The following is a 13911-nucleotide window of genomic DNA, read 5'->3' as shown; positions in this document are numbered from 1 at the left end:
AAGATGACAGAAGTGATGATAAATCAGAAGGTTGCAACACCATGTTACAACTAGCAATGTGTTGACTGAGGACCTGGTAAATCAATAGGTAAAACACCTCAACGGGTGAAAGGCTTTGAACCATCATAATTATTTAAAAAAAAAGAGACAAAGAAAAAGAAAAAGGAAATATAAAAAAAAGAAGCAAAAAGGAAAAGGAAAAGAAAATATATAAAAAAAAAAGATAAAAGGAAATATTATAAAAAAATAATAATAAAAGAAGGCAAGTTTCCTTTTTGATAATTATAGAATCATGTGAAGAGGCATCGGTGTGGTTACAACTTCCCAAAAATAAAGGTTTAATTGTTGTACAAGTCCCTATAATTGTGTACTTTCTGCCCTTTTAGTCATTATAATATTTAGTTGAGTTGGGTCATTCTAGTCCGCGGTATAGATGGGCAAGTGTAAATTACAAGGACGTAATTGTATCTATTTTTCAAATCCCAAACCTCAGAAGAAAAGAAGAAAGAAAGGAAATGAAGATGAATGTGAAAAAGGTAGCTTATAGAGTTCTAAAGAAGTAAGAAAAGGATGGCGAATCATCACATATCATGAATGCTGAAAAAAGCTCTTCTCCTATTGAAGCATCAGAAGTTTTATCCATGCCTATTGTTTCAACCGTGGCTCTAACACCTTTCTGAGAAGAAGCTCTAACACCAACTATAGAAGAGCGAAGAGATACCATGGTATGGCTTTCCAAACATCTACCGGAGTTGTTCAAAGAAGAAAGAAAGGCTAAAGAATCAAATTGAATGAAAAGATAATTCAAGGTATTCCATATGCATGGATCTCTGATGCGTTTCCAAAATCTTTAAGAAAGGAGAGAAGAAGAAGAAGAAGAAGAAGAAGAAGAAGAAGAAGAAGAAGATGGAATATCATAGAGAAGGACCTTTCAAGATCAACCCAGAACCTAGTAAGAAGGATGGATCAATAGCTGCAATCGAAATAGAAACTGAAGCAAATCAATGCAAACAGAAGCAAGTTTCTGAAGATATTCAAGAAAAAAAGAAAATGCAGTCTGGAGAGAAAAAGGATGGTAAAGGGAAGAGTCCAATGGTTGAAAAAGAAAAGAAAGAGTCTGAGGGGACATCTGAAAGTAGGTGTTCAAGAAGTAAAGAGAATCTTGAGGAGTTATCAGAAAAGCTATTGAAGAGTTAAAGAATGCTAGAGAAACAAAAAAAAAAATTCAGACTATGTTGCAACACTAGTTGTAACACTAGATGCAACACATGAGAATTCACGTAGTTTAGACAATATTCCTTTGCAAGCAAGAGTCCAACAAATTTTGAAGAAAAGGAAGATTGCACCAACATTCAGGAGCCAAACGAAGAAGATAGTGAAAAAGGCTACAAGAAAATCATTCTCGGATCATAAAGTTGGATATGAAGAATAATCACCTAGTCCAAGGCCAATGAAGAAGAGCAAGAAGTCAGTAAAGAAGGGAAAGGAAAAGGCATTTACCCCACGTAAGGGAAAGAAGAAGAAACTTGGCAAAGATTCTGAAGCACTCGATGGAAAGAAATTCGACCTAGAAAAATTCATATTTTAGAATATAGTGGTAATATCTTAGTTCCTGTTGCAACATGGTATACAAAAAGCCTCAACATTGAAGAAGAATATAAGAAGTTCTTGAAGGAGTAGCTCAAAACTTGGAGGAGGTAACGATCACTTTCTGCACAATTATTCATCATTGCCAGAAAAAAGTAGAACATTCTATCTTGCCTCGACACTCTCAAGAAGATGACAAGGAGAGCTGATGTCCAAGAGTTATGAAGACAGGGGGAGTTACAGAAGCAGTTACTACATGACTTGCAACAACCTGTGAAGACTTTGGCATCATCTATCACAAAGGGGGAGAAACTTGCATAGCTCTAAACTGACTTTTTATCTATGTCTGTTTGAGTCATTTATTAGTTTGGACAAATTTTATTTCCGTCAGTAATTTATACTTAATCATACTTATCTCACTAGTTGTAATATGTAAAAAAAAAATTTAGTACTCTGTAAGCAACTAGTTATTGTAATAGTGTCAGTTTAGTCTGTGTCCCAGTTGATGTTGTAGCTAAAGGTTGTAACAAGAGTCAGTCTGGGAGCAGAAGCAATTGTGTCAAATTATGCCAAAGGAGGAGATTGTTAGTGCAAAAACACTTTAAGTAGCATGATTTGACCAAGGTTGTTAGACCCATCCCTGGCAATGACCCGGCTAAGCCCAGGGGTCAGGGGTCAATGGGTTCAACCGGATCGAACCGGGGTTGAACCGGGGTCAATAATTAAATATAAAAAAATATTATAATAATTAATAATAAGCAAATATAATATTAAATCCATAATTATATTATAAAAACCAACTTGAATTTGATATTTAAATTGATAAATGACCTTATATTCAGTATAGTTTTCTAATTTTATCATTTATTTTTACAATTTTTAAATATTTACAAATTTAATATATTAATATATAATTATCGAACTTCTCTCGGTGTTATTTATTTATTTATTTGTTTATTGGTTGATTTTGTTAAAATAAATAAGAAATTTAATTCACTAATTCTTATATCTCAATTGAGTTTTTTTATTTTTGTTTTTAAATTTTCTTATATTTTTTTATTTAATTAGAATCTTGTAATTTTTATATTTTTTTATAATAAAAATTACACTCATTTATTGTTTTTATTTTTCTTAATAAATTAAATTTTTTTAGAAAGTATTTACATAATACATTAATATATTTTTATTTTTTTAAATGTTAATTTTTGTTGGTATATATATATATATTGTAATTCTATTTATTGATTATAAATTATAAATTAATATTAATAAATATACACGATTTTTGTGGTTTTTTTAATGAGAAAATAATAATAAATTATTAAATATTGTAAAAAATTAAACATTATGACCCGATTGACCGTACGGGTCAACCGGTTCCCGGTTGAACCGCCCGGGTCACCGGGTTAACACCGGGTTTTTTAATACCCGAGTCAATGGGGTATACCCGGGCTGGTCACATAGCCGGTTCCCGGTTTTTCCGATTGAACCGGCCGGGCAGGTCCGGGTCTGACAACATTGGATTTGACACCAAGTCAAGGTGACGTGGCAACCATTATAACGTGGCATAAATGATGACATGGGAAGCATGGTGACATGGCACGGAGTCTTGGATTGGAGGGAAATATCTTAGAAGATCTTTGTGGAGCTATTTTTGGTTTGTGTTAAAACTTGAAGGCAAGATCTTATCAAGACCATATTTAGGAGATTTGATTGAAGACTAAATATGGAAGGAAGCTAATTGAAGAAATACCTATCAATGGTATGATTGGAGAGTTACTTAATTGAAGACAAACCTATTGTTGGTATGATTTTAACATCGATTGAATGTATGATTTGAAGAACCCTAATATTATGATTGAAGACTATTAAAGGTATAATTGAAGACATACTAAGTTTGAGAGATACCTATTGTTGGTATGATTGGTATGATTGATTGAAGATCTATTTTTGAGAAGATTTGAAGACCAAACTTGGGTGAATTGAAGATCAAGTTTGGAAAACCTTTGAAGACCAAACTTGGATGAATTGAAGATTAAGTTTGGAAAGTTTCGTGAAGACGCACAAAGTCGTGCGCTCCTTGCAAGTGGACTACATGGTGAGGAACTGAGGAGATAGACTAGTTGCTGGTAGTCGGGATAGGGAGATCTGGTTGCATCAACTTGGACTAAGCATGACCAGGAGGATGATGGGTCTTGAGGTCACTTCGCAACGGAACCAGAAGTCAGTCAAGTCAGCAATCAGGGCCATGTTGCAAGTTCAGTTACAACAGAAGTTACAACAACTAATTTTGGAAGGTTTTAAAGTTAGTAACCACAGAGATTCTAAAAGAGGTATGGGCTATATTTGGGACGTTGAGGTGTCTATATAAGCTATCTTGCTCTATGATTATGATGTGCAACTGGAGCTAGAGAGAGTGTGTGCACTAGACAATCTAGAGAGGGTAGTTATCTTTATTTGTGAGGTGAGTGACAAAGTGTTTGTACTTATAGTGGGTTGTTTATCTGCGGGCTTGGTCTCCCAGATGTAGGCGAGTTGATGCCGAACTGAGCTACCAATTTCTTGTGTCTCCTTTATGTTTGATTTGTTACCAACGGAACTACCAATAATGTTACTATTTAGTTTATCAAAGTTTTGTTATTTTTTTTAATTCAATTGTTCAATCATTTGTTGTTTGGTTATGTCATTTTCATTGCAGATATTACAATTGTCTGATATATTCTTATTTGGATTAATTTGCAGGAAGTGGAAAGCCAAGTAAGTGTTTTGCCAAAAGTTTTTAAATATATTTTTTCAAATTATCTATACATACTATTAAAGTAAATATATATTATGCTATTTATTAATTATAATCAATTAAGATATTTAATTTTCTTTAATTTAATATAAATTATCTCAACTATCTTTGTAAAACTAAAAATAATAAATTAAAAATATTTTGTATTTTACTGTAATTCTTAATTATTTCTATTTCATGTATAAATTATTTTTTATCTTATTTAATATTATATTTTAAAAATAATGAACACTTTAAAGGTTAATTTAATGTTTTTATTATAAAATTATTAGAAGTTTATTAAAAGTTTCTTCTGATTTATTTGTATTATATATTTTAATTTGTAGTCTTTAAATATATTCATTTCTCAATACCTATCTTTAAATATATTCATTTCTCAATACCTATCTTCAAACTTAGTTTGATAAGCTAATTTGTTAAAAAATAATAATAATAAGAAAATAAAACCAAACAAAACCAAACAAAAAAAAAACTATGCCGTAAAATTAGCAATATTGTAATTATAAGTTTTTAAATTGCAAGGATAGAGATGATTAATTTGTTTATAATATATTTTTATTCAAATTTTATATTTTTTCATTATTTTATTAGTTTTATTTAAGTTTTTATTTGTATTACTTATGATATTAATAATAGAAAAGCTTTAATTGCACTTATTTATTTATGCAATAAATCTTCATAAAATCCAAAGGATACAACAGTTTTCATTGTATGAGTTGTTTAATTATATTATTTTTGTAAAAATGTTCAAAGAACAAATTTTAGTTTTTTTTATTACATTTAAGTTTTATTTAAATTACTTATGATATTAATAATTAAAAAAACTTTAATTACACTTATTTATTTATAAAAAACTCTTATTCAAAGCAGGGGAGAATGCCTAATTTGCATTAGGTTCGTTGTTTTTGAAAGTTTGAATAACAAATTATGGAAGAACATTGTTTATTTGTTGTTTTAATACTTGATTTAATTACACTTAACTCTCAAGCATTATTATCAAGATAATTTATTGAGATTATGTCTCTCACACCGGTGTAACTCTAGTATCTCTAAAACTAACAAAGGTTTTGCACAGGTTATATAGACATAAGATTTTATTTCCAAATAAAAGTAAATATTTATTGAAAATTTTAATAATTTAAAAAATAACACTAATCAAATAAAATACTTAAAAAATATTTGTTGTTTGGAAAACTCATAAATAGTGATGATTTTTTTTTTTCTGAGGAGATCATTGGTACACAATTAAGTACACGAACACAAATACTAAAAAATTAACCAATATGAAATATAAATCACCATTCATTGTCTTAAACCTTAATTGGATTGGCTAATGAAAAAGCTTTGAAATTAAGAAAAAAAAAATCATAAATTAGTCTAGGGTAAACTTATATAATCACTAATAGTTTGCATTTTGGTCTATTGTCACTAGATTTCTTGCATAAGCCGTTTATTTCAATGAGAATTTGAAATCGAATATCAAAGCTCATGTAAAATAAGAACATATGTATATTAAGATATTAATATAGAGTTTTGACCATAAACCTATACTTATAATTATGGATTTCACCAATGTTTTATGTAGTGGAGTCAATGCTGTTCGCATATGACATTTTGGTTTTTTTTTCCCTTTTCTCGTGCCATGCACATGGCTCATTTAATACAAAAATTTTCAGGAACTAACACGAGATAATAAGGTTTAATTGGGTTTATTCGCAAAAAAAAAAATGTGGCCCAGCCCATATTTGATTGGGCCTTCGTCATAGTTCTTCACAATCTCTCTCTCTCTCTCTCGGAGGTAACCAAGACGAACGCCGGGACGGTGGCTGCGAGGAAATCCGGTGAGATCGCCTGCGAAGAGTCGATTGGAATCACGAGGTCTTCGTCTTCCCTTGTTGTATTGTTTGATTAGTTGATCCTCGTTGAAAGGATCTAAATTTTGTTGTATTTTGGCTCTCTTGATTGCTTGAATTGGTGCAGGGTCTTCTTCGCTTAGGGTTTCTCGGTTTCAGTTGGTGGATCAGAATCATGGTATTTTTTGTGTTCTTTTAGTGATCTTTAATTGTGGAAGCAGCATGTAGAGATTATTTTTCTCGGTTTGAGATTTTGAACGATTTTATGCCAAATTGTTGTTTTTCTTCTTGAAATTCCTTTAATTTTCGAGTTCTGAACCATTTTCATGGCTATGGATGCGAGATCTCATGAAATTCAACCTTTATATTTGTATTGAGTAGATAACTATTATGCCTACATAACTTGGTTAGGTTTCATTGGTTTTTTAGATGAAATTTGTTTTTTTTTTTAGATGAAATTCTAGGAGTTTTATGATCTATGTCTATGCCAATCTTTCTTACTTCAACTGGCATTCAATTTCTTATCTTTGTTCATGCATCAATGACTTTGACCTTGATTTTATGTATGTATGCACATTTAGTAACCGCCTGTTATATCTATATGCTTACTATATGTTTCTCAGAACTACCTGATTGGTGCATTCAAGCGACATTGTGACATTTCAATCATATTTTCTGATGGCAAAACTCGAAAGAAGGTAAGCATCAAATGTTCTATGTGTGGCTTTGCTCAAATTGCACAAGATTGTCATTTCTTAGAACTGAAAATTTTTGACGTATCCGGTAGTTTAACACTTTTTTTATGTTGTGATATTACTTATGGTTATTCTCATTTCTCAAAACTAAGATAATTTTTGCTTCCTCTGTTCTTGCCAATTTCTGAGAGATCTACTCACCATAAATGTATTGTTTATGTTCAATGATCACATCAGAAGCTGCTTTTAACTAGTTTCTATTGTAAGTGGTTGTTACAATCATTCAAGGGCATCCTGGTATGACCCTTATTTTCATCATTATCAGAGCTTTGATGAAATCTGACCTGATTTCAGATCTGTTGCAGAAGTTTCTGCATCAGGTTCTGATGTCAGTGGAACCATTTTGCTTTTTATTTTTATTTTATTTGTGTGTGTGTGTGTGTGCCTCTTGCATGCTAAACAAATCATCCATGCATTTTCTGTATTAATATAGGCCAGATAAATTCAGAATCAATATTTCGTTATTACTATATTCTATTTGGTTAACAGAGAAGTGTTTGTAGCTATGAAGGAGTTCTCTCTTTTTTAGATTTAGAGTGTATTTATGAACTGTTATCTGAAACTTTCTTCTCCAACTATTTGTGTAGGCTTCCATGAAGAAGGAGAATGGTCAGACTGTGATGGTCCCACTTTTTCAAAGCCAGGAAAATATAGCTGGGGAGGTAACAGGTTTTAAGTATTTCATGTGCTTGATCATGACCGCAGACTTTTTAGTCATGCTTATACTTGTATTGCGCAGGTGATTATAGAACCCCTTCATGGGAAAAAGGTTGAACACAATGGTGTCAAAATTGAGCTTCTTGGGCAGATAGGTACTTGACTACTCAAAAACAAGTATTAAAATTTTTACGAATATTAACAATTTACCCACTCATTAGAATAGCTTGCATTATTGAACTCTGATAAGAACCTCGACTTATTATTGTCTTGATAGATTGTTGACTATTTCTTTTTGAGATTTTTCTTGTTGTTATGTTCATGATAGTAGCGTTGTGTTTTGAATGATCTTTTTACACTGTTAACTTTAATCTGCTATCTGACATTGAATATCTGTGGTCGATATATGTGTGTGATTTTAATTTACACATGTTTGGTTTTTCAAAAGTTCTTGATTTTTGCCATTCTTGTTATCTTGCAGAGCTTTATTTTGACCGAGGGAATTTTTACGACTTCACCTCTTTAGGTGAGATAAGAACTTTCTACTGTGTTGTGTAGCTTTTGTTACTTCACTAATCTTACAATGTGCTTCACTAAATGCAAAAGTCTTTGTTGTGTGGTTCACTTATGCTTTTAGAGTAGTGCATACGAGCTTAATGATCATGTTTGCCTCAGTTGCTTCACTTTGAGACAAGTCTCCTTTGTGTATAATTTGTGCATTATTTGAAACCATTGAAATGTAGCCATGCGTGATGAATTTAGAGTGAATATGCAAGCTAGAACATATCCTAAATTTTGTTGGAATATCAAGAACCCAAAAGAAGGAATGACCTAAATGGTCACTGCAATGATAGATTTTTGTCTGTTTGGTTGGGATTAGTTGGAATTAATTAATGGATTCTAATTTATTTTGACCTCTCCAACTAAACACTCCTCTAAAATAACTTTGAATAGCAATAATTTTTTTTTTTACATAATATAATTAGTTTAATATATAATAAATAATTAATATTTCTTTTTTACTGATAATAAACAATCAAGAAATATAAATATATTGCAAAATATTTATTTTTTTTAGCATTAACTAAGTTAGCTTGGGGAATTTTGAGATAAAAGTTCTCCATTAGAATGAAAACCTTCTTGTTATGAAGTTTGGAGTCTGGACATTGACCATAATTTTTTTTATTTTCAGACTTTCCTTAAGACAATCTAACCTTGTTAGGATCAGGCTCATAACCTTACTAAGCACTGGCCCACAATCAAAATAATATTTGTTTTCATGCTTTTGTAATGTTGCTGACACAAGGAAATTATGAAGATAAATATTTCTTGTTGCAATATTCATGCCTATATTTATCTTTTCAATAACTCACAGTGCTGTGGACATAATGGCAATCTAATTATTTTTTTTTCATTCATTACGGAGAATTATTCCAATGGCTATATTGTCTTTAATAATAAGTTATTGTTTATGCTGAACTAAACCTGTTAATTGAATCATTCATGCTCTAGACACCATAGCAATAAATTGTCAGAATTGGGTATCATTTAGTTAAAGGCAATTAAGATTTGTTCTATGTAATCTGTATCAGATTCTTCTAGATTGTGACAATGTGTTGCCATTTGCTGTAATTTGCATTTATTGTTGTTGTTGTTGTCATCATCGTCATTGTTGTTACTATGAATATTATTAGCATCATAGCGGGCTTCAAGCATGTTTTTTTTCCTCTGTTTGGCTGAACAGCTTCAAGTCCCTGATTATGGTAATATTTTGCAGTTCGTGAATTAGATGTTCCTGGTGACTTATATGAAAGGAAAACATATCCATTTGAGTTTTCTACTGTTGAGATGCCATACGAGTCATATAGTGGGGTGAACGTTAGATTGAGGTAGGTTGTCATTTGATCTTGGATTTTTGCCTGGTAAAATTGTTCCATTTGTTGTGACTATTTGAGGAAATCTCATATCATAGTTTTACCTTATCATGCTTTTGTTTGAATAAGATCTTCATACTTTGTGCATTTGTAGTTATTTAACATCTTTAATCTTTTCCTAATTCCTTTCGTTATCTGGTTCTGCTGGAGATTAGCAGACAACTGAGAAGGCCTTCTTTTTATTAGCAAGCTTTAGTTGAATCTAGCTAGGCATAATGTATTTGGCTGCCATATCAGAGCATGGGTGTTAAAGATGCATTGGCACTAAATATGTACTAGATAAGCTGAGGATCAGTTTTCTGGTGCTTTCATGAAATGGAGTATCTAATTATTAGTAATTCTAGATTGTCTTTATTGTTAGATCATGACTTGTTTCTGAAATGGGTATTTCTACAAGTTCTCAGGTACATCTTGAAAGTAACAATTAGTCGTAACTATGTCAGCAACATTGTGGAGTATCAGGATTTCCTGGTAAGCATATTATGCAGAATTCTTAATTTTGTCTGATTTACGCCGGGAAAATTGGGTATTAGACTGGACCTCATGACTTACCAAACAATATTGATTACTGTCTGATGTGCTTTCTGTTTCATGACTTGGATTTCTGTGTTAGGTTCGCAACTATTCTCCACCTCCAACTATCAACAACAGCATCAAGGTGCGTCCATTATATAGATTGTGTTTATGCTTAATCTACATGGATTTGTTATCTGGAAAATTATGCCATGGAGTCATAACATTGTCATTGTGATTGCCATTGTTTGATCATTATAATGGTCTAACAGCAAAATAATATTGTTAATGGTATGATACCATCTATAATGCTTCCTCCCTTCTTTTATTTTATTTTATTTTTTATTTTTTTTTTCCTGGGGATAATGAATAGACCTGCTGCCTAGAATAGATTTTGGGTGATATGATAAAGTAAGAATATTGTAATGTGGGTTCTTAAAAAATAAAATAAAATAAAATCCCATTGATGTATGCATGATATATGTATACATGACTCAATGTTCCTGCTCCTTAGCTGCTATAATCTGCTGTTCTGGTATTCAAAACCTTGCTGGTTATTTTTTTAAGATCAAAGAGTAAAAAATTCAAGGCTGAGCCAATAAAATTAATCTGTAAATCAAGTTCTTTTTCTCCCTAGGCTTGCATATTCCAATAAGTTTGATTCTCCACTATAGAAACTCAAGTATTGCACTATGTGAACGAGTTTGCTTATTAGCTTACTACATTGCTGCAAAACTTACTGACAGTAATTAACTTTGCAGATGGAAGTTGGAATAGAAGATTGCTTACACATTGAGTTTGAGTACAACAAAAGCAAGTGAGTTTTTGTCTCTGTGTTATGTCTTACTTTTCCATTATAAATGGCTTTAGGGTTTGCTGAAATTTTGATAAACTAACAACACCTGCGCCTTCACTAATAAGAACTGATCTAATTCAGGTACCATCTGAAAGATGTTATCTTGGGGAAAATATACTTTCTTCTGGTAAGAATCAAAATTAAAAATATGGAGCTTGAGATTAGACGTAGAGAATCCACTGGATCGGGGCCTAATACATACGTGGAGACAGAGACCCTCGCAAAATTTGAATTGATGGACGGTGCTCCTGTCAGAGGTAGGCATTGTATTTTATTTGGCGCGCAATGTCATTTTTGTTTGGATGGTCATTCACATCTCATATTTTTATACCACAAATAGATTTAGATCGATACAGTGCGTATTTGCTGAAACTTGAAACACTCACCTATGTTTGTAAGGCACAAATGAAAGTATATTTTCATTTTTTTTTAATATTTATGTGTTTTCTTTACAGGTGAATCAATTCCAATTAGACTCTTTCTGAGCCCATATGAATTGACACCGACATACCGAAATACCAACAACAAATTCAGTGTGAAGTATTTCCTCAATCTTGTTCTCTTGGACGAAGAAGATCGCCGGTATTTCAAACAGCAAGAAATCACCATTTACCGCCTGCAAGAAACATAATATTATGGGTCTACAACCTTCATGAAAAAAACGTTATAAGTTTCGGCTACTTCTTAGTAGTAGACAAAACATGTAGTTTTTTCCTATTCTGTGAATCATATGTGAATGTGTTTTATGTTGTCTTTGTGTTTGTATCCTTTGAACTTCTTATTGAGCCAAAAGAATTCAACAGTACACATTTCTTTTTCACTTGTGGACAATGTCTCTCCCAATCAAACTTTTTCTGAAGTCCTTTGAATGCAATTACAAAATATTATGAATATGTATGAAACCAATTGAAATGATTGGATTCAAAGAATGGATTCCTTGATGTCTCTTTCAAAATACTAAAAAGGTCTTGTGGAAACTTATTGCATGTATGTCTTGGAGCTAACTTTTAGAGCACCAGAAATTGCCAATTAAGTGTTTTTGCCCCTAAATGGGGAGACCAAGTCATCAAAAATCCTTGTGAAATGACTTGTACCAAACCATTAAAAAATAAAAATAAAAAAGCTAAGATGAGCTAATGCTCTTATTCTCAATGCTCTTTAAGAGCTAAGAAGACTTGGCTCTCAAACTAATACCACTAGGTCTTGCTTTTTGCCTGTATCTCTTAATTACACTTTACATTTTATATTTATATATACACGCCTGCAAAACTTAAAAATTACTTATATATCTTTATAAATTTTTTTGCTTTTTATATGTACTCATGAAAATTGAAATTATGATGTTTGTACTAAACATATATTGTTGCATTATTTTATTTTTTTTTAAAAAAAAGTTTACCCTCTCAATTAAATAGCTGTAATTTTTAATCTTTGAAGTATTTAGTAGAAAAAGCTTAGCTGGCCTGATGCTCTGATTCTCAATGCTCTTCAAGAGCTAAGAGGACTTGCTCTCAAATTTATTATACCACTAGGTTTTAATTACACCATAAAAACTTTGCATATTTTTTTAAGAGTGCATAAATTATATATATATATATATATATATATATATATATATATATATATATATATATGTGTGTGTATGAGGCTCTGTTTCCTACGAATTATCCGATCATGATCGTAACAGTAACTCCACAATTTACATCTATCCAATTTTTTTTTTCCCTTTTTATATGTATTCATGAAAAATTGTAACCATTATATATATAGTTAACTATAGTTTATTGCATGAAATCAATAGATTTTTTTTAGCTCCATTAAATTTAATATTTGTATTTTTTTCATCCTCTGAAGTTTTTTATGTTAGCCATATAAATATGATAATTATATAAATAAATATAAATTTCTACACCTCAAAATTTCAAGAAAAAGAATGTTTAAAAAAATAAATATATAAACCTGACATGCTTACATAAAGAAAATCAAATGTTTAGGGACTTATATAAAAAAAATATATTAAATATATTTTATTTACTTTCATCAGTTATTAAATAATGATAACTAGTCAATTATACTTAGAAATACAAGACAAGAATTTTAAAATTAATTAATGTGACATTTGTTAAAGAGCAATTTTGAGTAGGTCTTGGTTTGGTGTATACGTGTGAACAAAAATCTTATCTTTTTAATAAAATAATAAAAATCATAATTACATTTAAGAAAAAAGAAATAATATAATAAATTTTCAAACAAATAAAATAGTAGGAATAACACTTGTGCCAAACTTTATTGTTTTTGGTTTGGTGTCAATACATTTTTGAGTGTGTATGTGAACAAAAAAATTCCTATCTTTTAATAAAATAATAAAATCATAATTTCATCTAGAAAAAGAAATAATATAATATACATTTTAAGCAAACAAAAGAGTAGCAATAACACTTGTTCCAACCTCTTTATTTCAAATTGGCATTGATGGTGAGTTATTGGTGTGGCCTTCACTTTTTAATACATTTGGTCACAAACCACAAGAGTTAAGAGAGAGAAACAATGTAAAATAATAATAATAATAATAATAATAATAATAACAATAATAATATTAATATTAATATTAATAAAATAAAAAAATTTTGAAGATGAGAAGAAGATGAGAGGGTCACATGGGGCTTTGTCTTTTTCCCTTCACATAAAGAAACTATCCACCTTGCTTTTCTACTCAATCTATTTCTTTTTTTTTCCTTTATACCTAACAACACAGGTGCTCACCTTTTTCTCAAAAATAAATAAGTTAATTAATAAATGTAATTTAATACAATATTAATGTATTATTCAGTCTTACATTTAATACAAAAAAGGAAATATCATAAAAGCCCCTATTTTTCTTCCTTTCACACCTACCCTTTGGAGAAAGAGGGTGGGTATCACAGTAAAACAATTTATTCCAAGTAAAAACACTTTAAAA

General features: G+C 30.7%; 1 protein-coding gene across 1 annotated transcript; it reads left to right on the top strand.

The window, feature by feature from the left end:
* The first annotated feature begins 6134 nt into the window (after positions 1 to 6134).
* LOC120266335 (vacuolar protein sorting-associated protein 26A-like) lies at positions 6135 to 11708 on the top strand. The gene is made up of 12 exons (XM_039273957.1): positions 6135 to 6262; positions 6365 to 6415; positions 6861 to 6935; positions 7580 to 7654; positions 7732 to 7804; positions 8131 to 8175; positions 9427 to 9538; positions 9988 to 10054; positions 10197 to 10241; positions 10858 to 10913; positions 11034 to 11209; positions 11408 to 11708. The coding sequence occupies exons 2-12, from the start codon at positions 6413 to 6415 to the stop codon at positions 11581 to 11583; spliced, it is 903 nt and encodes a 300-aa protein (XP_039129891.1). The 5' UTR covers positions 6135 to 6262; positions 6365 to 6412; the 3' UTR covers positions 11584 to 11708.
* Positions 11709 to 13911: the final 2203 nt, after the last annotated feature.

This window comes from Dioscorea cayenensis, chromosome 8 (genome assembly GCF_009730915.1).
Source record: "Dioscorea cayenensis subsp. rotundata cultivar TDr96_F1 chromosome 8, TDr96_F1_v2_PseudoChromosome.rev07_lg8_w22 25.fasta, whole genome shotgun sequence".
Lineage (NCBI taxonomy): Eukaryota > Viridiplantae > Streptophyta > Magnoliopsida > Dioscoreales > Dioscoreaceae > Dioscorea > Dioscorea cayenensis.
The sequence above is the reverse complement of the archived record's forward strand: the minus strand, read 5'-3'. Positions and strand labels throughout refer to the sequence as shown.